The sequence below is a fragment of the Misgurnus anguillicaudatus genome, chromosome 21, assembly GCF_027580225.2.
Source record: "Misgurnus anguillicaudatus chromosome 21, ASM2758022v2, whole genome shotgun sequence".
NCBI classification, from domain to species: domain Eukaryota; kingdom Metazoa; phylum Chordata; class Actinopteri; order Cypriniformes; family Cobitidae; genus Misgurnus; species Misgurnus anguillicaudatus.
In genome coordinates, this window is record NC_073357.2 from 27,812,501 (window position 1) to 27,839,247 (window position 26,747).

Below are 26,747 nucleotides of genomic sequence, written 5' to 3' on the forward strand. Positions count from 1 at the left end.
CTTTAAGGGATATTATAACGATAATTATAACGATAAATATATTAGTGACCACATCATAATCATAACTTCATGCTAATTCGCTCAACCAGCACGGCATTACCTATTGGATATTTCTTGTAATAAAAACTTTTTTGCAATTGTTTACATGTCACTGAATGTATGCTGTTGTTGCATTTACACAGCGGGAAACCAGCAGATGTCCTCAACTCGCTGCGTTTCGCGTAACTGAACAATGAATGTAGTAGTGTGTAATAATATCTTACCTTTTGGCGTAGTCAGTGTGGTAGAAAAATTTCACAGCAACAACTGCATCAGCTCTGTATACCTGAGGTAATTGTATGTTATAACCTCAGCAATGAATGAGCTTTCTACTGCATTTTAAGTGCGCGTGCACTTCAAGTTTAAATAGATTTGATTGGCTGTCAATTGTTAATCGTTCATCATGTGCCAAAATCGCTATCGTTATAGTTGTTGTGTGAGCTCTGCTATTATCTTTAATATAAAACGATTTTTAAAACTATATTTTTATATCATGTAAACGCCCTTCACAGGCACTTTCATATTTATATCTTCATCACGGCACCGTATAATGAATCTATAACAACTTGTTTGTCATTTAACGTAAGTAAATTAAAACAGTGGACCATATGTGAGTTCATCTTTTGTGCTCTGCATTGGGCTATGTGTGAATAATCCGAAAATAAAAACTGCATGTAAACCGGAGTGAAGAGGTTAGCTCCAGTCATTTAAACATCTTACTGCGATTAAGACCTTACTCGCATTATTGGAAATAATCGCATTAATGGTGTGCATGTAAACGTGGTCAGTATTAGAATAGTATTAAAGGGCACCTATAATGCAAAATCCACTTTTACAAGGAGTTTGGACATAAATGTGTGTTGGCAGTGTGTGAACACAACCACCTCACGATAAGAAATATTTATGAATCCCCATTAAACCAAACCAGTCTCATGAGACAGCTTGTTTTGATTTCCTTGTTAATGTGATGTCACACTGATAAAGCCCCGCACACAGTCACTGACAGATATCCTGCCTTCCTCAAACGCATTGATTTTGTACAAAACTCATCGATCTGAAAAGCGCTGTGTCCCTGATTGGCCAGCTAATCTGTACGTTATGATTGTTTTTTTTTGCAATGAAATATGTGCACTTTAAAACTTTACCAATCTGAGTCCCTGTGCTGAACTAACTTTTGTATTGTAGCTATAGCTAATTTTAACACAAAAGGAGCTTGACTCCAGAATAACTTTTATATTATTCATAGCTTGTAGCTTGGAAATCTTTTCCAACACTGATTTTTGAAAGTTAATTGCGTCCCTAATGATTTTAAAAGAGAGACAAATTTGGAATCAAAGAGTATGAGACACTATGTGTTTTCATCCAGGTAGTCAGAACCCTGGCAGATATCTATTCTGCTAGTAAGTTATAATGCATTTACTCTTTCCACATTTGCTTTTGACAGACAACACGAGTCCTAATCAAACATAGTAGTTTGTTCTGTTGCTTGGTTGGCTTCCAGTCGCCCCAGCCCAGTGTTTCGTTCCACTTTGTCCCATTTTCCCTCTTCTCATCAGTCTATACCGTGGTCCGTGGATCAAGCAAACTCTTGGCTCCTGTAGTTCAAGTCTTTGGTGGGTGTCCACCGATCCTGTCTGGATAATGGGGTCGGCTTGGTTTTAACTTTTCTTTGCTTCTGCTGCTGAGTTGCTTTCTGAATCTGATCATCTGCTTTGTTCTAAAGGGCATTTTTGTCTCTTGGATTGAGTACTTCTTCTAGTGCCATGTTGTTATTCTTTCGATTAATGATGGACCTTTACACATATTCAATTAGTGGAATAAAGGAATTTTCCTTGCCTCCTATTATAGAAAGAAAAGAGTCTGTGTTTATGATCCAAAGATTCCTTCACAGTCCTCACTACCTCTTATGGAAACTAACTGTAAAAATGGGTAATTGGTATATCAGTTTTAATACATGTGCTGTATTATGTGGGTCTCCTACCATTCTCATGGAGGACATATTTTAGTTCCAACACACCTGCCTTTTAGGTAGGCACGTAGGAACTTAATTAGCAAGTTCAGGTGTGTTTGATTGGGGTTGAGCTGAAATCTACAGGACAGGTGCCCTCAAGGAACAGGGTTGGAGACCCCTTATCTACCATATTTACGTTCTTCTCTGCACAAATTAGTGTTTAGCAGTTTTCTTTGGAAGAAGTGTTTATTTTTAGTAAATGGCTAATCATAATACACATAATTTACATATAGACAGGTTTTAAATGGGGCCAGGGTTGACCCCCGGCACATGACGGTCTCCCTCCGGTGTGCAAGTACTTGTTGATGTGTGTGCACTGACACGAAGTGAGAATAACATGCTTTTTACCTTGTTCACACTGTCAGTCCATATCCGATTTTGATGCATATCCAATTTGACAGACTCGCTGTCCGTATTGTGTATCACAACTGTTCAGATCTGTGCGTTCCGTAGCGTTCTATCGTGTTCCAGATTTTTCTACGCAAATGACAGCATGACGTAACCGAAAAGCTACACGGATTACAAAAAAAAAAGGATTTCATGTGCTTTTTGGTCGTTGACATGTTCTAAATGTCATTTGGGTTCCAATCGGATATGCATATGCACTGTGAACAAGGTCTTTAAGTACCTTGTACCTATCAATGCCTATGCCAAACCCTACCCCTCACCCTAAACTCAACCAATGATATTAGTTGCAGGGGGGACTGCACATAGCAAATGCAGTGATAATTATGCGTTATGTGTAAGTTTTCGTTCAATTAACTTTTTTATATTTACTGTTTACATGCATACTCCCCGAAAGTCCCCCACCATGTAAAAATCCCAATTTAAAGGGACACTCCACTTAAAAAAAAATTGCTCATTTTCCAGCTCCCCTAGAGTTAAACATTTCATTTTTACCGTTTCAGCTGATCTCCGGGTCTGGCGCTAGCACTTTTAGCATAGCTTAGCACAATCCATTGAATAAGATTAGACCATTAGCATCGCACTAAAATGGCTGCAGCAGGCGCAATGATATTACGCAGTGCCCGAAAATAGTCCCCTGCTATTAAAAGTAACCAAGGGGACCATTTTTGGGCAGTGCTTAAAATCACTACACCTGCTGCTGTCCTGTTACAGCAGCAAAGTCTTTGATTATTACGCCAGAATAAGAGTATAGTTCATAACCATATCGGCCTAGAAAATCGCAACTTTACATTTTCTGTCGGTCTTAGTACACGATGTAACTACAGAAGACTCAAGTTTTAAATAGGAAAAATATCGAAACTCTGGATATTTTTTTGCGCGATGCTAATGGTCTAATCAAATTCAATTGATTATGCTAAGCTATGCTAAAAATGGTACCGCCAGACCCGTAGATCAGCTGAATGGATTCCAAAACAGTAAAAATCAAATGTTTAACTCTAGGGGAGCTGGAAAATGAGCATATTTTTCAAAAAAGTGGGTTTTCCATTAACCCCTACATATAAAATCTTTAAAAGTACAGTAGCAAAACCAGCTGTTTAATTCTAAGAGGCAGAGAGAATATGGAAAATGATTAACAGAAGTAGGTTTAAGTAAAAATGTAAATAATGTTCCTAGAATATGGCCCTATTAAGCAGCATGTTTCTTTTGGTATTTTGTAACTACCCCACTGCACAGAGTTATGGATCATCTGGACACAATATTGGAATTTACTGAAGAGAAAAGAGTAGAGAAGAATAAAATCATGTATTGAGGTGAAAGGGAGATTGCGCAAGATTGAGAGGCAAATTGGGAGCCGTGAATATGTTTGTAATATGTGTTGTACATTTGTGCCGACTGAAACACAATCTCAGAGAGAGCCATTTAGATGCACAGATAAGTCCTTTGCCGTTTAATCCACTTACTAATTAGAATGAATCTGAAGGCAATATTGGTTTCATTTCAAACGGTTGAGATTGCCAAGTAGATAATGAAACACACTTGCCATGTATTTTTTGGGTGTCTGTCCTGTCCCCACAATGGCCTCTTCCTCAGATCAGCTAATTGTACTAAATTTCTTCAAGCACCGGATTTGCGCACACGCACACGCCGCACACACGTGATTGTTTAGGTTTAAAAAGTTGGAAAACCGCTTTCTCCCACACCATCATTTTACTTTCACCATCATTTGACCCAGATTCTGCATGTGTGCTGATGAGATCCATGTCTGACCGAGTCTTGGCCACTGAGCTCAGCCAGCTACTGCTGGAGTCTCTGAGATAAGCCTCGATTCGAGGTTCGGCTGGGGCCGATCTTCAGTGACTTCCTTTTGTTAACATACTGTTTGAATGAATCGTTCTTTACTGCAGCCCGACTGTATATCCCCAGGTTTATCTTCTAATAAAATGGAGAAATGAAGTAGTTTGTTTTTAAAGTGGTCTGGATTGAACCTATAAAATAGTATGTATACTTAAGTTCAACACAGAGAACTTTCAGAATTGATCTGCACAACTCTTTGTTTAGGATAGATTGTTTATTATTATTTTAAAAATGAACTCTTACTTTATTAGGCTTTCCAAGCTTTCCAAGCTTTTCTACCATCATGCATTGTTTTGTTTGTTGTTGAGAGAAAGATGTGTGCATTTCGTACTTCAGCTTTGGTGGATAATTCTACAGATGTCTTTTTCTTTTTGGCAATCTTTGCTTTGTGGATGCACAGGCAATAGGTCCACATTGATGGAGGGTCTTTTTGCGCTCACGTTTTATATCTGTGCTGTAAATCTTATTATTACATCTTATATTATAACATCTAACCACATTTATTTGGCTGATAAACAAACTGAGCACACATTTGATGTTAATTTTCTATTTTCCTGCCAACTCTGTCCTGTAGTTCCCTGTGTGTCCAGCAGGTGGTAGCAGAGTTCACATAAGATTCTGCCGGTGCGCTGTAAAATCTCCCACAGCGGTGGAATGTTGGTGTAGAGTTAAACCAAGATTCAAACTCTAGTAACCTTCTAAAAAAGTGGTTGTCCAGCCGGCACTTGCCAAAGCCTCACATTCCTCCTATTAAAGTTTGTTTTCTTGCATGTCTTTTGAGTCCTGAAAGATTTGTCTTGTTGGCCTGCTTTCATGTGTGTGTGTGTGTGTGTATGTTTTGGCTGTAACCCGGCACGTGTTGATTAGAGCAAAGCTATACAGAATTGTTCCTCAAAAGTAAACCAGGTTGAAGATAAATCAGACCGTAATGTCACCTCGCGCAAGCTCCCTGTTATCTCGCTCTTTTATACCCAATTGTTGACCCAGACACCGGCTCCTGCTTCTGACCTGCAACCTCTCTTCACTAACAGATGTGACTGCTCTGCTTGCATGTCGGCGATTCTTGCAGCCCTTTTTTTTGCAGCCTCAGTAGTGGTTTCTTCTTTTAAAACAGGAGGTTGCCATCGCCGGTTTTCTTTTTTTGTGGGTTTTTGCTCCAGCGGTTTTGCGGTTGAGTGACGTTGGAGACGTTCTGACTGTTAAACCGGGAGGAGAATGGATCAACTTTTCTTCGCTGACTGATGAAGACCAGAACGCATTTTTACTGCCCTAACTCAATCCCTCTTTTAATGGAAGTCCATTTTAACTTTACCAATTTCTAGTTAGTTTTGCCCACACTTCATCCCATGCTATATGGTCACGTTGGTACCGTTATACTTTAAGCTTCACAAAACCTTTGGGTAACAAATGAATCTGGTGTTCCCGGTTAACTTCAGCCTGATCCACTTCCTTTCAACAGCATGAGATGGCTTCTCTTAAGCTTTTTAATGTCTCCCCCATTCTGTTCTTCCATCCCTGCCTCCAGAGGAGCGAGCAAGCGAACCACTAATAACAGAAGGCTATTTGTCTAGGGGCTCTGTTATCCAGACTCGCAGACTGGTTTTTATTCCACTGGAAATTAGGACCAGTCTCTGTGCCTGTGATTGTTTTAATTCCACTAACAAATGATCTGAAAATAAATATATTGGGAGATCCAGTGCTGTAATAATGGCTCCATTGTAAGCTGCAGAGCACGGGTAGAGTCTGAGCGTGCGTGTGTATGTGTGTGAGGTGGATTGAGTATAGAGAAATGTGGATAGTTACGAGATTGTTATACATCTCAAGTTTGAATTTAAATCTTTGTTTGCTTTTGGCTCTTACTGAGAAGGATCTAACTGCAGGCATTCAGTCTTATCTCACATGCTCTCTGTTGGGACGTGATGGGTACTCTTTGCCATCTTTGACATCATGCATAACTTCATTATGTGTAAATTACATAACAAAAAAAAAGAAAAATGTGGAATCGAGGACCAGAAACACCTGTAAATAAATAATAAAAAGAAATGTATCTGATTGACACATGCTATTTCAAATTATTGCCTTTTGCAAACTTTTTAATCGGGTTCCCATACTATTACGATTACGGACCTTCTGGTTTGTATTTCTGTGCTATGAAGGAGGAAGATTTTACAAAATGAACCCTATGTACTTCTTTTAATGTTTTTTCCGAATGTAAATCCTATATCAAGCTTGCGATAGGTGCGTTCACACCAGAGGCGAATTTAAAGCAACACTTTGTAGTTTTTCGAATTGAATTTATTAAATTGAATTTATTATTTTTTATTTATTATCTTTTATTAGTTCTCTTTTATCACCTGTCAAATATTGGTACGTTTCTTCAAAACACCATATTTCGAGCAAAAAACTTAGATGATTCCATTTTAGTGAAGGACTTTTGATAGAGATCAGATGCGGAGCGATCCTCAAAACTTACATGGACATACAGATGTTTGCCCTTGGGCGATACTTCAAACGCAAGGCGCGACGCACTGCCTTTTTTAAAAAAAGAGCAGTGCGACTCGGCTTTTCATATTGCTAAGCAACCACTGAGTCAGCTGTCTTGTCAATCAAATATTGAGGCGTGAGCGCTCTTTTGCTGTTAACTCTCATATTAGCAGAAACTTTAAAAAGAGGGCGCTTGCTCTGACCTTGTTTGAGGGTGAGATGTGCCCAAACACACAGGAGAGAGTGAGCGAGTGGAGTCCGGTTCTTCAAAGCAAATGTAAACTTCCCTCACCACAACGTAAGGCCCGCCTCTCCCCTCATTCGATTGGACAATGGAAAGACTCAATGACGTCGGGTGCTTCTCTGCTCTCAGCGCTCCTTCAAAAACGCGTGCGCGGCATGCGGCGAAAAACCGCAAAGTGCTCGGCGCGCATAAACAGCGCGCAAACGCACCCTGCACATAGAATATCATTCAAAAAAGGCGCCTGCAACTGCCATAAACGCTTTTGGTGTGACTGGCCCCTAAGGGTGCCACCTGGTGGATAATAGCGGTGTTGCAGAAAGCCAGAAATACTCATCATTGGCAGGGAAGCGTTTTTTCTTAATTGATGAGTTAACTCGTCACCAAAACACTCGTCGCCAAAATAACGAACATAAACAACTGTTTTAAATCAGAATTAGATCCAGCACGTTTTCGGTTCTGTGTAGAGGTAGTTTGCTTGTAATTTTGAAAACATAAGTATCGTTTATAAGGGTGTAAGGGTGATAATATGTGAAAATAGCATTCAGTTGTGTTAAAATGCTAATTTCAGACCTTATTAATGTACAACTTTGTTCCTTTTTATAAATGTTGGCAATTTCTTTATTGTTTATTAGATTTTTCCCACCTTTTTGCTGATCCGAAAAATAATCTGATCTGTGCCTCAAAAACTGTAATGTGGTCCGAACTGTGAGTTTTTTTTATTCGTCACACACCCCTAGTAAAGTTTGTACACAGTGATAGCCATAAATGCAATTGTACTAATAATTGGCATAATAATTTATTTCGGTCTTGGTTTCCTTTTTTCGGTTTTCGGTTTCGGCCAAGAATTTTCATTTCGGTGCATCCCTAGCGTGTACCATATTTTTTCACTGGCAGCACGAATAACATGGCAAGGAATCTTCAGGTTCAAGGTCAGATGTTATATTTCATAAAAGTCTAGTCTAAAAATGGCATAGCATTTTTGTGCTTTTAAAAAAAGTAAAAATTGAGAATCGAATCGTGACCTTAGAATCGAAAACGTAATCGGATCAAGGATTTGGAGAATTGTGACACCGCTAATCGTTAGACTAATTCGTAAGGTTACACAAACTTCATATGCCACACAATGTTTTATCAAAATAGAATTTCTGAATCCATCAAAATAGAATCATAGTGCATACCTACCTTACTAAAAGAAACTGCAATAACCCTTTCAGACCCTTTATCTCCCGCGACTGTTTCTATCTTGTGGAAGAGCAGGAAAGTTACCGATGTTAATTTGGGTTTTTGCTCTTTGCTGATTCAGATAGTTTTATGGTCGTCTTACATTTTCTGGCTCCTGTGCAGGTTGTCAATTCAGCAGGAAAGTTTGTTTACCTCTGTTTACAGACGGGAGGTGAGCGCACGTGAATGTGCTGATGACGTATGACGTACATTTAGGCAACTTAACACAGCTATTGCTATCAGAATGTAAGGAGACTTACAACCAGCATAACTAAAAATGTTTTTGGATCAAATCAGATAGCTAGCTTTTGAAACCAATACCCAATACCTGTTCTTGTCTTAGGACAACTTTGCTGAACTTTAAATGTTGACTAGTATATTTGCGCAAGTAGATTACATACAAAGTCAATACAAAGACGCGAACAGACGCAAATTGGGAGGCTGGATTGCAGAAGTTAAATTCCGTTCTTGGAACCGATTGAGTCTTGGGAGGGAAAAACTGGGTATATTCGGGTTGAAAATGTCAGTAGTGTGAAGAAGTACAGCACTTTTAGCGGCCAATCATCAATTGTTTGATTGACAGAAAAGAGCAATGCAGTGCTTTTTTATATTGCTAGGCAACCATGAGGTAGCTATCCTGTCAATCAAATATTAAAGGGTGAGTTCTCTTGACACTTGACAACTTGAAATCTTGGTTTGCTGTTAACTGTCATATTAGCCGAAACTTTAAAAAGAGGACGCTTGCCAAGACCTTGATCAAGGGTGAGAGGTGCACAAACACGCAGGTGACAGCGAGTGAGTGCAGTCTCCGGTCGTTACAAACAACGGTAAACTTCTGTCACCACAATGGAAGGCCCACCTTTCCCATCATTCGATTGTAAAATGGAAAAACGCGAAATGACGTTGCATGCTTTTCCACTCAGAGTTGACTTTTTTCAACTTCAGCCACTCCTGCAAAAATGCATTGTGCGATTGGCGGCATAAATAATGTGCATAATGCTCACTACCCAAAGTAAATAATTCAAAAAGGCGCCTCCCACTGCCATAAACGCATTCTTTGTGTTTCCTTCTAATGTGATGATTTTTTTTAAACATCTGTGAGTCAACCGTCCCAGAGCTGTATCCTTTTGCATTAATTGTTTACATATTTAAATCAGAGAATGTGTAGTATCAGTTTTTTCATTGCTTTCACAGTTAAGAGTCTTTGAGTTTTTGACATTTGGTGACAAACCATGATAAAGATGACGGAGCCGATTCTAAAAGTAAAGAGGACCTCAATTAGAGCTATAATACAAACATAACCAGATCAACACTTTGGGATGTCCTAAAATGATGAGAACCAAGCAGAGCGACAGCAGTTGATGACAGACGGATTAAATGAGCTCTAGAAGAATCCTTAAATAAGTATCCGTAAAATCACTAATAACCACCAGAGCTGGTCTCCCAATCTACTGTTCACAGAAGAGCTTGACAGCAGAATTACAGAGGCTACACACCAAGATGAAAAACCCCTGATCAGCACCAAAATGGATGCAAAAAAATCTCAGAGATGAGCCAGTAGAGTTTTGGAACAGAGTTTTATAGACGGATGATGAACCTTTACCAAGGTCGTGGAGAAATAAAAGAACTACAAATTACCTAAAGCATACAACCTCATCTGTAAAGCATGATGGAGGCAGTGTCATGGCATAGGCATGCACGGCTGACTTTGGAACAAGATCACTCGACCTTATTAATGACTTAATAAATGATGGCGGCAATGGCAGAAGAATGAATTCAGAAGTGTACAAAACCATCTTGGCTACCAATGTTCAAGAAAATGCCACCAGGCTCATTGAGAAGTGCTTCATCTTGCAACAGGACAGCGAATCACAACACACTGCCTACTCAGTCAAGGAGTTCATCAGGGGAAAGAGATGGAAGGTTTTAGATTGACCAGATTTAAATCCAATTTCATCAGATGAAGAGTAGACTAAATGCAGAAACTTCCCCGAACAAGCAGCAGTTAAAATGGCTGCATTTATGGCTTGGAAAAGCATTCAAAGGTCTGATGTTTGTGGGTTTTGCATCTACACTAGTCGACATTTGAAATGGATTAAAACATTTCATAAAACATCTCTTAAAGGCGGAGTCCACGATGTTTGAAAAACGCTTTGGAAAAGGAGACAAGCCGACTACCAAAACACACTTATAACCAATCAGCAGTAAGGAGCGTATCTAATAACCGACATCCTTGCTGGGTTGCGTATGTGTGGGGCGGGTCTATCAACAGAAGGTCCAGATTCTATTGGGGTAGGGGCGTGTTTAGGTGATTTCAAATATCAACATTGGCTTTCAAACATCGTGGACTCCGCCTTTAAAACCAATACCTGTTCTTGTGAACTTTTTTGATCTACTTTAAATGTTGACTACTCTATTTATTCTAGCTTTTTGGGGTGGTTTCCTGGACAGGGCTTAAAGGAAAACACCACCGTTTTCAATATTTTACTATGTTCTTACCTCAACTTTGACAAATTAATACATACCTATATTTTATCAATGGGTGCACTTAATCTTTGTACAGTGTGTTGTGAATGTGTTAGCATTTAGCCTAGCCCCATTCATTCCTTAGGATCCAAACAGAGATGCATTTAGAAGCCACCAAACACTTCCATGTTTTCCCTATTTAAAGACATAAGTAGTTACACAAGTAAGTATGGTGACATAAAATAAAAAGTTGCGATTTTTTTTAAGCGGATAAAAAACGAGGACTATATTGTATGGCGGAAGAGCACTTAGTTTGCAGCACTTCGACCATGGCACACAGTAACATCATCACTCCTGAAAACTCCCCCCTCTTGCTCAAACTTCTGAAGTCAGAAGTGTTGACGTTACTCCCTGTTTGGATCCTAAGAAATGAATGGGGCTAGGCTAAATGCTAACACATTCACGACGCGCTATACAAAGATTAAGTGCATGCATTGAAAAAGATTAAAAAACGGTGGTATTTTCCTTTAAATCGAGTCGAAAACTTAAAGGCGGAGTCCACGATGTTTGAAAGCCAATGTTGATATTTGAAATCACCCAAACAAACACGCCCCTACCCCAATAGAATGTGGACCTTCTGTTGAAAGACCCGCCTCACACATACGCAACCCGGAATTTGATTTGATTTGATTGGCTATAAGTGTGTTTTGGTAGTCGGCCCGTCTCCTTTTTCAAAGCGTTTTTCAAACATCGTGGACTCCGCCTTTAATTGAAAACAGCTTGCACTGACATATCTTAAAATATATCAGTGTTATTGTTTTGTCTTAAGATGCACAACAGTAATGTTTTTTGTAAGGCATGTTTGGTAAAAACGATTTAACTCTTTTCCCGTAAGCTTTTTTTTAAAAAAAGTTGCCAGCCAGCACCAGCAAAAGTTTAATGCCTTCCATGTGTTCTTCTTTAAATATATAAACATACAATATATCAAATGAAAGAACAGACTCTCTGCTTCAAACAAACAAAACCCATTTCATCCGATATTCATTTGTTTTCTTTTTATCACCTCGCAAATATGGGTAGGTTTCCAAAAAAATACAAAATTTTGAGGAAAAAGCTGAGATAATTGCATTTTTGTGAAGAACTTTTGATAGAGATCAGATTCAGAGCGATGATCAAAACATACATGGAGTTAGTATAGAGAACTGTTTGCCCTAATGGTTGCTTCCATTTTTATAAGTTGGGTAAGAGCTCCACCTGGTGCATAATAGCGGAAATACAGATTGCTGAAAAAACTTGTCATTGGCAGGGAAGTGTTTTCTTTTATTGACGTATTAACTTGTCATGTTAACTTAAGCCTAGTTTTCACTTACTATAAACCCTGTCTGGGAAACCTCCCACTTTTGTCTCAATACTTCTGCTTACATCAGATAGATGTGCATCTTTATAAAACATGTATGTGTTGAAACTGCCAATAAAGAATGTGACAGTCTGTACTTTTGCATCATAGTTATATTTGAAGTATGCAACATTTTATTACATTACAGTCTATTTTTGAGGACAATAAAAATTTGCAATAATACATTGTCTTCCATTGTTTATGCATTTTATACTTTTCCTGTTAATTTATAATGCAAAAATCGCTTTAAACATTTAATTAAATAAACACATTTAAAGATTTCTTGGCTCCACAGCAAACAGAGCCATTTAGTTCCCAAAGTTTTTCCAAATACTTATAGAGGGCTCTGTATGTACAAGAGTGAACTTCACAGTTCGAAACCACAGACTGGCTTTAAATATTTATTGGTCTTCTAGGAACAACGTCCTTCAGTTTTGATTTCCTTAATGAGAAGGAATTCTTAAATTTCAAAGGTCTCTTCATGATACCCCTCGCAATGACGCAAATGCCTCTACTCGAGATTCGAAGAGGACTAGAACTTCAGATGTGTCTAAAGAAATAAAGGGTACACAACGTAAGATGACCACAATAGACAGACGTACAATCTCTGCGTAGTCCAATTAGTGTGTTTTAAGAACATTTAAGAACGTCTCTGAGATGAATACATATGTTGTCTTGACTTCCTTTAAAGGATCCATGAAGAAACCCCAGCTTCCATCTTACATCCTGTTCCAGCTGCTTTCTCCATCTTCCACTGACGTACTTCCCCCGATTTTCTTTTCTTTTTTTATATAATGAGGGTCTTTCTCGTCGGCATGGAGAGCTCTCCACGCCTCAACCTTGCTTCCTACTGAATGACTTCAAGCGTTTGTAGAGAGAAGTTTGCGTGAGCATTGACCTTAGTAATGATGTCAGACTGCCTCTGTTAAAGAATAGTATGCTATTGAAAAAAACGGTAATCCTTTTCTCACGTTTTGCATATTGGGGGTTCACAGGTGCCTTTTCCTTTGTTGGCATTACTTGGAAATGCACTTTCTCAGTGTATAGCACAATATAGCTTTTGGGACCTGCGTAGGCAAAGTGAATGACTCGACTTTGTTTTTTTGAGTTCATACAGGTCTCTGTAATTAGTGGATACTTTCTTTTTTCCCATGGGTTATTTTAATTGCTTATATAATTTAATAGTAACTATAATGGAATCAGCATTATCACTTAGAAAGATCACAGATTGGTATGCTGATCAGTTTAATTTATTTAGATGTTATATATTTAGGATTATTATAGACATTTTTGCCTTAAAATAGTGAAAAGAATACCTTTATTAAATAATTTTTTATTTATTAAAATATTTATGCCCCCTTATGTCTTACTACATATTATATTTTTTCTACACTGTAAAAAAATCCTAGTTGCACAGTTAATTTTCAAGTTTAATTGAGTTTAATTCATTTCAACTTTCTTGACTACTGAAGAGTTGTTAAATTATAAAAACAAAGTTGAATTAGCTTAAAAGGACACTCCACTTAAAAAAATGCTCATTTTCCAGCTCCCCTAGAGTTAAACATTAGATTTTTACCGTTTTCATTCAGCCGATCTCCGGGTCTGGCGCCAGCACGTTTAGCATAGCCTAGCACAATCCACCGAATCCGACCAGACCACTAGCATCGTGCCAAAAAGCAACAAGAGAATTCTTAAATTTTTCCTATTTAAAACTTGACTCTTCTGTAGTTAAATTGTGTACAGAGACCGACAGAAAACTAAAAGTTGCAATTTCTTGGCAGATATGGCTGGGAACTAGGGATGCACCGAAATGAAAATTCTTGGTCAAAACCGAAAAAAGGAAACCAAGGCCGAAAAACCGAAACACCGAAAGAAATTATTATGCCAATTATTAGTACAATTGCATTAATGGCTATCACTGTGTACTAACTTTACTAGGGGTGTGTGAAGGATAAAAAAAACTCACAGTTCGGATCACATTACAGTTTTTGAGGCACAGATCAGATTATTTTTCGGATCAGCAAAAAGCAGGTGGGAAAAATCTAATAAACAATAAAGAAATTGCAAACATTTACAAAAAAGAACAAAGTTGTACATTAATAAGGTCTGAAATTAGCATTAGGTACAGAAATCAAATTAAACGAATCATAACACAATAAATTAAACATATTATTATTTTTAGAGCTATTGGTCTCTTTGTCATGGGTTGTTTGATTAACATTAATGACACAGACTTAAGTAGGTTAATCTGACTGTAATCTATACATACACTTAAGACATAAATGTTTTTATTAGAAAAAGAATACTGTGGAGATAATTTTGTTTATATGTGTCCTGTCAATAACAGAGAGATTTTATGTTTGCTTGTTTTTTTAAAAACGCGTTTCTCTCGTATGTGCACTATTGAGGGCACTTAAACGCGCGCACACACAGAGACAGAGGGTGAATCCCAAACAGCGCAACAGTCGCTCCACATAAAAACGTTACGTTGTGTTTTGTTGCTTTATTTGCCAAATGTATGTTAATGGATTACAGTATGAGACACATTAGCACGACTCTCTCTAAAGTTTACACATCGAGACATGCTTAATCTTTGCAGACGCGTGCAAACAGCTCGACCGTGAGTGAAACCTGCTTGAGCATGAAGGGGAGGAGTGGGAGACGACTGATCACCGTGAGTGAAACCCAAGCGCTAGCGCACGGATGGGAGGGGCGCAGTTGACATTCATTTTCGGTTGACTTTTTCGGCTGGATTTTTTTTATTTCGGCCCAAAACCGATAATGCGACCGAAATTTCGGTGCACCCCTACTAGGAACTATACTCTCATTCTGACGTAATAATCAAGGACTTTGCTGTTGTAACATGGCTGCAGCAGGCGTAGTGGTATTACGCAGTGCCCGAAAATAGTCCCCTGCTATTGAAAGTAACCATGTTACTTGCTGCTGCAGCCATGTTACGACAACAAATCCTTGATTATTACGCCAGAATGAGAGTATAGTTTCTAGCCATATCTGCCTAGAAAATCGCAACTTTAAATTTTACGTCGGTCTTAGTACACAATGTAACTACAGAAGAGTCAACCTTTAAATGGGAAAAATATTGAAACTCCTTAATAATTTTTGAGCGCAATGCTAACGGTCTAACAAGATTCAATGGATTATGCCAAGCTACGCCAAAAGTGGTACCGCCAGACCCAGAGGTCGGCCGAATGGATTCTAAAACGGTAAAGATCAGTTGTTTAACTTTAGGGGAGCTGGAAAATTAGCATATTTTCCAAAAAGTGGAGTGTCCCGTTAAGTTATTTCAACTTTATTTTTCTAATTTATTGGAAGTCCTTAATAGTCAAGAAAGTTGAAATTAATTGTAATTTCAAATTGATTAAACTTTAAAAAATTAAGTGCAACAAGGAATTTTTAAACGGAAGAAAACAATTGTTTTGAAGAATTTTCAGGCTACTATATAAGGAATGAAGGTAAATGAGAACTTGGGCTGTCAAGCTGCAAAAAAGCAGCATAAGGGGGGCGATTCACATTTCGCATCTTTTGCGCGCTCAAGTTCGTTATTTCAAATGTAGGGGCTCGGTATGCACGCTCATAATGGAAGGGACCATTGTTTTTTCCAGGCGTGTCCGCACCGCATAGAGTTAAAAACATTTCAACATTTCAGAATGCTGCAAGCGCACCACAGGTAATGTGACGAGCCAACCCAAGGCCGTGTTTTCTGCGAAGTTTTAGTCGCAAAATGTGAACCGCCCCTAAAGGTATCAAAAAAGTGGTCCATCCAAATATGCTTTTAATATCTTAAGTATGTTGAAGCCTTGTAATGGTTTTGTGTAATAAACTGGTTGAAATGTAGGTGATTACTGACTGAAAACCCCCGATATATACACTTAACCCTTACCACCTAAGCCCTGCATGTTGCGTACATCAACAATTACTGAAATGGCAATATTTGATTTGTGAAATTAACAAGTAACAATACACACACAAAAAAATAGACTTTGTGCGCAAAGTATCTGATTATTTTGTCTTTTTTTCAGGCGCAGGTGCAGATTGCTCGTGACAATGCCGTGACGTCGCAGCAGCGGTCAGCGAGTGGACGGAGGATACGGAAGGAAGCGTCTTTAGGCACAGAGGTGGACAGGACTGGTAGCAACCCCTTTACAGAACAAGATTCTGGAATACTGGACGTGGAAGATGAAGAGGGAGACGAGGTAAATGTCTCTTTGTGACAGCAGTGAAACAAATGCCATCAATCTGTTTTTGTGCAGACAAAATGAAGTTAAAGAAGTTGCGCCACTCAGTGGTCGTGTTTGCAATGCCTCTGGGCAGTTATTTCAGTCATGCAAGACTAAAGTCCCATCTACTTGAATGGGGAATGACGGATATCTCAAATTGCGTGCTAAAATAACCCTTATATTATATAACACATTTCTGACCAACAATTAAATCTGACATCAACTGATTCTTAACTTTTGTTTCTTAAAGGAATATTCAATTTTCTTTAAAGAAAAATCCAGATAATTTACTCACCACCATGTCATCCAAAATGTTGATGTCTGTCTTTGTTCAGTCCGGAAGAAATTATGTTTTTTGAGGAAAACATTGCAGGATCCCTCTCATTTTAATGGACTTTAATAGACACCAACAATTAATACTTAACTCAACACTTAACAGTTCCTCTCAATGGAGCTTCAAAGGACCATAAACAATCCCAAACGAGGCACAAGGGTCTTATCTAGCGAAACGATTGTCATTTTTGACAAGAAAAATAAAAAATATACACTTTTAAAGCACAACTTTTCGTCTAGGTCCGGTCCAGCGCGACCTAACGTAAATGCCTAGTGACATAGGGAGGTCACGTGTTACATATATAAAACGCACATTTGCGGACCATTTTAAACAATAAACTGACACAAAGACATGAATTAGTATCAGTTGACATACAACAACATAGGAACGGTCCTCTTTCAAGACACGTGTGAACACTGGGGCGGGAGTTTCGCGTTCATCCTCTGTGACCTCTTGACGTCATGACGTATTGCGTGAGGTCACACTGACTCTTTCAGGACCGAAGGAAGAAGAGACGTTGTGCTTTAAAAGTGTATATTTGTTATTTTTATTGTCAAAAATGACAATCGTTTTGCTAGATAAGACCCTTATGCCTTGTTTGGGATTGTTTATAGTCCTTTGAAACTCCGTTGAAAAAAACTGTTAAGTGTTGAGTATTAAATGTTGGGCTCTATTGAAGTCCATTAAAATTAGAAAAATCCTGCAATGTTTTCCTCAAAAAACATAATTTCTTCTGGACTGAACAAAGAAAGACATCAACATTTTGGATAACATGGTGGTGAGTAAATGATCTGGATTTTTCTTTTAAGAAAATGGACTAATCCTTTAAGCTCAAATTGTGCTAAAACACATTTTTCAAGGTGGCTTAAGCTACTGCGCCCCTCCCCTAATTTTTTTAGTCAATTAATAATGGTTCTTTTAAATTGAAGGTGTTGCCAGAATGGCCATATTGTGCATTGCATTTTCCCCATTCATAGTAATACAGCACTGCTCACTCTATTTATATCTAATATCTTTGGAAAATCATAAAAAGCTGATATCTGTTCACAGTTCCCCAATGTCCTCTTAGTGGTCTTCTTTAAAGTGTGAAATCTTGGGTTATTTTCTCTTTCTTTCTTCTTTGCCTGCCCCATTCTCCTGCTTGCATTACTCTAATATCCACATGGACATTGGGCTTTCAGCCCAGTCCAGGATCCCCAGCTCTGCAGTTGTTTAGTATTATTTGGGCCGCCCCTCTCCTCTGAGGCAGACATGAGAGACGTGTGGAGCATGCGAGACGTGCTGCCCAGCTGCGGTCACTAGCGACATCCTACTCCAGGGTGACAAATTGAAGTGACACAGTCAAGAAAGTCGTAGTTTGTGCTCATTGCTTAGTTGACATTGGGTTTCTTTTGATGTGCTCAAATATGTGTTGTTTGTGTTGAGTGAGTTCTTCATTGGGTTTTGATGTTTTGTTTTTACTTGCTAACAGCAAAAGCAGTTCAAGCTGTGTCACAGCATCAATATTAGTTTTGTTTTTTCTTTACATGTAAGTTAAATACACAAAGCAGACACTTTTGTTTCAAAATAACTAATGAGGTAATGTCAGATAGTGTAAAATATGTAATTGTCCCAACCTGTGACAGAATCTACCGTTAACCTTTTAAAAAAGTATAGTTCACATTGAAATTTGTCATTGGTCATTCCTCAGGCATATTTATGTTGAAAAAAGTGAAAAAAACTTTACTGTTTATATTTGACTTCTTAAATTAAATATGGTGTGGCATAAATGTCATGACGTACAAATACAAGATGCTTGATAATCAAAGACATCAAACCTGCACCATATTTAGTTTGAGAGCCACGGCCGAGGTAAAGATCAGTGAGTAACTGCTTAAAATAATTGACTTTCAGTCAAATTAATCATATGACTTCCCAATACTTCTCTTTTTGGAGCTTGCCAGACTGAAAATCTAAACCTTATGGGAAAAAGGAGAGGATTCTGTATTGGAAAATACTTTTGTAGTGTTTCATAAAACAGCATATGGGTTTGTGTTTTTGTCTTGTTGTTTGACCTTTTCCCCTTCCGTTCTCCCCATGCGTCATAATGCATTTCTCTTGTGGCTTCTGTGCGAGGACCACTGCTTGTGCCAACCTTCAATCTGCCTCAATCTTTCTGCTCCAGGGTTTCCTGAGAAATGCTTGTGTCTAAAGCCTCAGATTGCTGCTTATTTAATGACTCCTTGCCAGCTGAGCGACGTTCCCATATGCTTTTTGTCCCATCGGTAAACTGCAGCCCTGGTTTTAGGAGGACACCTTGAACGCTCATTGCGTCCCTGAACCGGGTAAACCCTTCCAGTGAAGTCCCAGTGGTGTATCAAGACAAAATTGTTTTTTCCTCATTCTCTCCGGGTTATTGTTTGTCCTTTGGTGCCGTTGCGTTGTTGGTTTCAAATGTCCCTTGTTGCCCATTTGTGGGCACCAGATCAAAGTTGGCATTGTTTAGTGCTCATTTCTTTGGCTTACGCTTGGGAAAAGAGTATTTCCTATGCTAGTAAGGTCATGGGTTGAGAAAACGAGTGTTTTTTTTTCTTTAGGGAACCGTCTTGTTTAAGATTCCCATTCACAAGTACATTAAAAGGCTACCTTCATTTTTTGAGACATTGGAACTCTAAATGGATTGTAAAAGAATGAAAACGTTTTAAATATCTTTCTTTTCTTTATCATCTTTTATTTAGAAGCAGGTGATGTGTCCTACTCACTCAGGTTATGTGTCTCACTGCTGTATTGCAGGTTTCAGGTGCACAGGATTTGGTGGACTTCTCACCCGTGTATCGCTGTTTACACATCTATACTGTATTGGTGAGTACTCCTCTCATTTCAGATCTGTTTTGCAGACTGTTTTATTTCATGTTTTTAAATCAGGATGTGATTGTAGGACTTTTGGTAAATGAATAACCCTCCCTAAATTTACAGCAGAGAATGTTTCTTGTGTTTAAGTACAGTATGTATGCATGCAAATTTCGACGATGTAGAGATTGAACTAACGATTATTTTCGTAATCGATTAATCGGGCAATTTATTTTTTCTTTTCTTTTCGATTAATCGACTAATCGGATAAAACCTAAATATTTGGATTTTTTTTATAGTTAAATAAGGCACAAAATTAGGGTATTCACATGTAAAAGTGCAAAGCCACACACTACTACATAGTTTTACTAATATAATCTTTTTTATTTTTATTTTATTTTATTTTATTTTTTATTTTATTTTATTTTATTTTATTTTATTTTATTTTATTTTATTTTATTTTATTTTATTTTATTTTATTTTATTTTATTTTATTTTATTTTATTTTATTTTATTTTATTTTATTTTATTTTATTTTATTTATTATTTTTAAAAGGATCTCTTCAAAACTATATTATCAGGGGTGTATAAAGACCTTTTTATAATGAACCGTGATGTGTTTATTATTTTAGAAAAGACGTTTTTATCTACATACACCGAGGGTCCCCTTACATGGAAGTCGCCATTATGGGCCGCCATGTTTCTACAGAAGCCCTTAACGGACAACTTTTTTTTTTAAGTTGTCTCCGTCGATGACATGCTACTGTTGGCGGCTACTGTAGCCTCTCTATGTGTTTCAAAAGTGAGCAGTGGACTGAGCCCTTGGTTGCAATTCGCAACATCACCACTAGAAGCCGCTAAAATTTACACACTGCACCTTTAAATAAAAAAGCCTTAAATAAAAAAGTTTGTGCAGCTTTTAAGTGGTAAAACATGTCAAAATAATAATAAACAAAACGTATTGAGTCTACAGGAATGTGCTGGTGAATAAATTTTGTCACAGATTAATAAACTCATTTTATCTTCAACTTTAGGCCTTGTTGAGTATTAACATGATTCGTTATTAACAAAATAAAAAAGCCATATAGCATGAAAGTGATATAGCCTGTCATTCCCCCTTACTTTAAAACAGATGCTTAGTTTAGCGTTCATTACTATTTTTATGAAAACCCAACAATTAAACTAATACAAACTTGCTTATATTAAAGGATGAAATGAATCATTTATTAACCAGCATTCATTTGCACTTTTGCTTCCATCGTTGTCCATCAGGGTTGCCAGATCTGTGTAACAAAACCTGCCCAATGGCCATTCAAATTAGTCCAAAAGCATCACAATGATTATTCACAGCCCATATACCAACAACTACTGAACCAAGTCCTTTCATCTGTATCCAGCAGAAATACATCAACCTGAAAAAGTTTAAAAGAAGCCCAATTCCGAACTTTGTAGATGCTGGTCACGCGGTGAAAAGAAGTGTCTGATAAATGTGTAGCTCACGCTGTATGAAAAAACAATGTCTGACTTTAATATAAGCACACAGTATGAAGCGGACGTGTCCGCGTTGTCCGACGGTGGTGCGGGAGCATGTGACATCACAGACAAACTAAACGATAATCAAATTCGTAGACAATAAATGTTCTAATCGATTATCATCGATTTTTTTTGATGAGTTGTAACAACCCCAACAGAATATGTGTTGTAAAGTGTGTGCGTGTAGGAAATGTATGTATGCGTGCGTGCGTCTTTGCAGGTAACATAGATTTCTGTCAAAAACTCTGCTTGGATTTGGCAGTGGACGCTGTTCCAAAGTTTACCAGTAAGTTCTCCACCCAGAAGTACCCTGGAATGCTTCCTGCACAAACAAACACTGCGTTTAAAAGCAGCCACGAGTAATGAAAAACAGTTCTTAAATACATCAATGCTAATTTATTAGCTTATTAACTCACTTGACTCTCATCTATGGAGTCAAGACTCTTTAAACTGTTTGCTTTTGTTTTATGCTTCAAAAAACAACCCCGAATGGGTGTAGGACTATGTACAAGTGTGGGTAGGCCACATGTTTGTTTTCAGTGTGGGCTTGCTGACAGCTCCTCATGGTCTCTTGAAGAATTGTTTGAGTTGGTGGAATGTCACTTTATGACCCTCCAGCCTGTAAATTTCATGTGCGAGAAGATTGGCTGTCATTTCTACAATAGTCTTTGTAGTGGAAGCTGGCGAGAATGGCATGCTGGGGGAATAGGGGTAGTGAGGAAGTCTTTAAACTTCACGTCTTGACTTTATCGACCAGGCTGAGGCCGCTCTAGGGACCGGGTCTGGGAGCCATCTTAAGGAAAAGGAGGAAAAGCAAAAGACGGAGGTTGTTTGAAATTGAGTTGGGTACCAGTGGAGTCACGGAAAGGTCACGACACGCGTGCACTTAAGGGATGTGGACATCCCACGATCCATGACAGAGAGAGGCAGAAAATAAAGTAAGCAAACAAATGAGTCGCCATCCCCGATAAGCAAATTGGTGTGTTTTTTTTCAAGAGGAATGTTCAGGTTTTTGTGTTTCCTTCCCCTGATGCTCGTGCTGACCCTGGAGTTACCCCGGACCCTGGGAAATCGCACTGCTTTTTATCTTTCTGAAGCACAGGTTTTTACAATAAACACACACGAGTGCAGGCCTCCATGCCACAGATACCTTCCATTTACTGTATATGTGGTGTCCTCAACGCCCCCTCAGGAAGGAAGTTGTTGAGGCTGTTGTATGTTTATACGAGGATTGCCCTTAGTATGACATCAATCCAGATCATTTAAACAAACTTCATGTAAACGCTGTTAGACACTACTGTAAGGAGAGGGGGGAATGGGAGCGATCCGGAAAGATTATCAAAGGGAGGGAATGAAGTAATGATCAAATATAGAAATTGGTGGCTGCACTCTAATTTGGCCCGAAGGTTGGGGGTTGAATCGGAGGCAGGCAGGGGTGCTGAGGGTGATCACCTGGGTTTCCATCATAGCATGGGATCATGACCTACTGTAGCCACAATGTCCGTTGGCTTTTGTATGTGCGAGTACTGCGTGTGAGGCAGTGGCTGCAAAGAGACAGGAAGCTAAAAGTCGGAAAGCCGAGTAGAGAACAGAAAGAATAAAGACAGGGGAGCACGGGTCATGCAAGAGGTCAAAATGTCACTGAGAGGGTGCAACCTGTTGTATTTCTTAGAGTAATGGTAAAGTTTGCTGAAAAAAGTATATGCAATACAATAATGTATTATTTTTTTCACACCACTGTCAAACTGTTGATATTTTATGATGTGCAACATTTAAATGGTGTTTGTGGAAAGCATGTTCCCTCTGGTGTGATTTAATGAGAAGGGAATGGTGGACAAATAAAACAAATATAAAGAGTTTAAGGTGTTGAAAGTGCGACCTCCCTGTCTGAAGGTCTCTCATTGTTTGCTTATTGTTTTCACATTGCCAGAATACAGCCTTAACTCAAATGACATTTTCCTGTAAGGACATTCTGGCCTCATTTTTCGGACTTTTCCAGAAACAACAAAGCAGTATTTTTTTCCTTTTCTGTTTCTGAAACATTGTGCTCGAATGAGCAGGAGTCATGTATGCACTGAATGAATACATGGGGTGTAGTGGAGGGCATAGATCAAGTGTTAAAATATTTTTAATATGGCTAATGAACAAGAGATCAAGAGAATGAGAGGTCTATCAATCTGTCTGTCTGTCTGTTGTAATGGATCCCAGGTTTCGGAAGGGGAACAAAACTGCAATCGTTCTCGGGGTTTCAGACACAATATGTCTGAGAGCGTTGCTAGAGTACGAATATATTGTATTGCAATATGGAGCGTTTAAGTATTAATACTAAATCAAAACTAAACAACAGGTTTGTAAATGAAAAGGTTTAATTACAGTACTGACTTAAAGTTCCAATTGAAATGTTTACACTATAAATGCATGAAATGGTAAATAATACAAACAATTAACTGTTTCCAATGTATGTGAGATATTACCTTATAAGATAGAGAACAGAGAAAGAAAGTTTAGAAGAAAGAGATTCACACTTGAGAACTGGAACCCCAGAGCTCAGATGAAGAACAAAAGGAAAGGGAAAAGGCCACTGCAAAAGGCAAAATGCAAAAGCCCAGAGCTCATAAAAACCTTGACCTTTATCCTCTATCTCTTGACCATGTGACTCAACCTAACTTGATACATTCAAATTGACCAATCAGATCATCACTTTTAAAGGCGGAGTCCACGATGTTTGAAAAACGCTTTGGAAAAGGAGACGGGCCGACTACCAAAACACACTTATAGCCAATCAGCAGTAAGGAACGTGTCTACTAACCGTCATCGTTGCCTGGGTTGCGCATGTGTGGGGCGGGTCTATCAACAGAAGGTCCAGATTCTATTGGGGTAGGGGCGGGTTTGTTTAGGTGATTTCAAATATCAACAGTGGCTTTCAAACATCGTGGACTCCGCCTTTAACCCCCACTGTACTTGACCAAACCCAACATAATACATTCAAACTGACCAATCAGAAGACCACCTTTAACCCCCACAGCTGTATTGGATAAACAGCTGTGACAATAGTCTTTGATCACTATCAGCACAGGGGGTTGTGACCGAGTAATAAATTCCTATATTTTTAATCTTACACTGTCCCCTCTCTCTGTGTATACAGTGCATTCGGAAAGTATTCGGACCCCCTTTACATTTTTTGTATCATAAATCTCTGTCGCACAGTAGAGAAATTACCGTATGGACAGGAGGAGAAGCTCGCAGGCAATCTTTTACGTACTGGCGTTACGTTTTTAAAGGTCACGCTCTTCCTGATACCATTTTTAAAACCCTAGTTAGTGTGTAATGTTGCTATAATAGCATAATTAATACCTGTAAAATGATAAAGCTCAAAGTTCACTGCCAGGCGATATATTTTCTTCAATAGAATTTCTCTTTAAAAGCCTACAACGAACGGCTGGTTTGGACTACAGCCCTCTATTTCCTGCTTTAATGACGTCAGTAAAACAGTTCGTTGACTAAACTCCGCCCACAGGAATACGTCAGTCACCAGCTTTGGCTCACACGGCTCTGCTAAGCTAAGCTGCTATCGAATCACAGCACACTTAACAAACTACACAATCAGAACTCGATACGTATTTCTGAAGTAGGGACTTCACATAACAAGGAAGACATCAGCCTGTTTTGAGGACACTGAAAACAGCGCTATACAGATAAGTAAATTGTGTGAAAAATACCGCGTTTTTTTACACGTGAAACATGAACACATGTTATATTGCAAGCTATAAACACAATCAAAGCTTCAAAAGCATAGAAAGAACAGGAGCTTTAAAATAAATAAATACTATGCAAAATGACAAAAAAATTAATCGGAACACTTACCAAAAATTGCTTCCGTTCACGCTCGCCGTCTCTGCAAGATTCGGTGGGTGATTCAGATTTCTTTTGGAACAGCTATTAGAAGACTTACAATTGTCAGACAGTTTGCTCATGTCACATCTGTCATCAAGCTCAGTTTGAGTCTGTGCAGTACGCTCGACCCCCAGGAAGTGTGTGCTTCTAATTGACTTTACTTGTCTCCGTTGAATCCAGTGGGGTCGCTGTGTCCATTTCTTTTACTGTCTATGTTATTTACGTATCACATAATTCTTGTCACAGAATGCAGAACACGCATTATTAAGGTAATGCGGTCACGCGCTGTACATTCTGCAGTTTATGTGTACTTTTCATAACATTACATAAAGCAATAAAATAGTGTTGTGCCTTTCGAAAAGAAAACTTCTTAAGAACAACTTTCTCCAAATCCGCTGTGACTTTGTACATTTATCCAAAAATAAAGTGTGAACTCCACGAGAGATGCTGTGCGCAGATCGGCGTTGCCAAGTCCTCAGATTTTTTTTTAACTTCTGATTTGGGCTACTGTTTAACCTGTTAAGTTATTTTTTTAAATAATTTTGTTCATTATTGGCATTTGGGCTGTGAATAGTCATTGGGATGTTTTCGGGCTAGTTTTGAATGTCCATTAGGATGGTTTTGATACGCGAATCTGGCAACCCTGGCTGTGCGGGTGCGTATATGTTCGGTTCGGATTCTATAGAATGTACATGTAAACAAACATTTTAATCAGATTGCAATGTTTAGGCTGCATGTAAACTGTATTAAATCTGATTCTGAATTCAATCTGATTAAGTTCATTTGGACTGACAAATTGTTGTGCATGTAAACATTGCCGAATTTTAGAAATATTTGCAAAGTTATGTTTCTACATTTTGATTCAAGTCCACCTGTGGTAAGGGTTAGGGACAACTTTGTGAATGTCCTAGATGGCCCAGACAGAGCCTGACATGAACCCAATCAAACATCTGTATATAAGACCTAAAAATGTCTGTCCACCGAGGGTCACCATCCAACCTGACTGAGCTTGAGAGGATTTTCCAAAAATGAATGACAGACAATTCCCCAATTCAAGTGCGGAAACTTGTGTCATTCCCAAAAACACTTGAGGCTGTAATGGTGCTTCAGCGGCACTGTATATCAGCATAACTCTACATATCATGAGTATTATCATAGTACTTAAGAAATAAATATACAGAAGAAATAAACAGTTGAAATCTCACCATTCGATCATAATTGCATAATTACGGCAATTCAGACAAGAGGTGACCTATTAACAAACTTTGCGGTTGTGTAGTGATAAAGATTCTATTCTACTCCTGTACCCTTACATCCCCCCTAACCCAAACTCACCCACTTTCCTACGAATGAAACTTTGACTATGAACAATGTGTCTGTTGTACCCACTCCTGCAAAAGCTCTGGTTGGAGTTCTGATCAACGTAAACATGTTGGTGATGGGCCAGATGCTATGAAAAGCTGGATAAGAAAGAACTACAGAACAGGCCTCCATCCTAGAGAACCATGCCTAAACTCCAGCCATCCAGCACCAGTCTCTCCATCACTCTCTGTCTCAGCACCAGGTCTGCTGATGGCTTTTGTGGATGAAAGCTGAACTTTTTGTTCATGCCCAGTTGATGTTGGCACTGTTTTCGCATGATAACTGAATCACAGAGGCAACGGCAGTTTGATTTGGACTGTTTGGGTTGGAACATCTGTAAGAGATGGAGAGTCTGGAGACATTTAACCGGGTTTTGACTGATGGCGACTGAAGCGTTATATTCCCTTTACATAGAACAAAGTACCCTTCTTTAC

General features: G+C 38.6%; 1 protein-coding gene across 3 annotated transcripts in view; it reads left to right on the plus strand.

Annotated features, from left to right (window-relative positions):
• The window catches only part of exoc6b (exocyst complex component 6B), a 167,134-nt gene that overhangs the window by 72,205 nt on the left and 68,182 nt on the right, over positions 1-26,747 (plus strand). For all 3 annotated transcript variants that reach the window (XM_055200381.2, XM_055200396.2, XM_055200390.2), the window contains exons 7-8: positions 16,164-16,337; positions 19,468-19,536. In XM_055200381.2, coding sequence (XP_055056356.1) covers positions 16,164-16,337; positions 19,468-19,536 — 243 coding nt within the window. The remainder of the gene's footprint in view (positions 1-16,163; positions 16,338-19,467; positions 19,537-26,747) is intronic.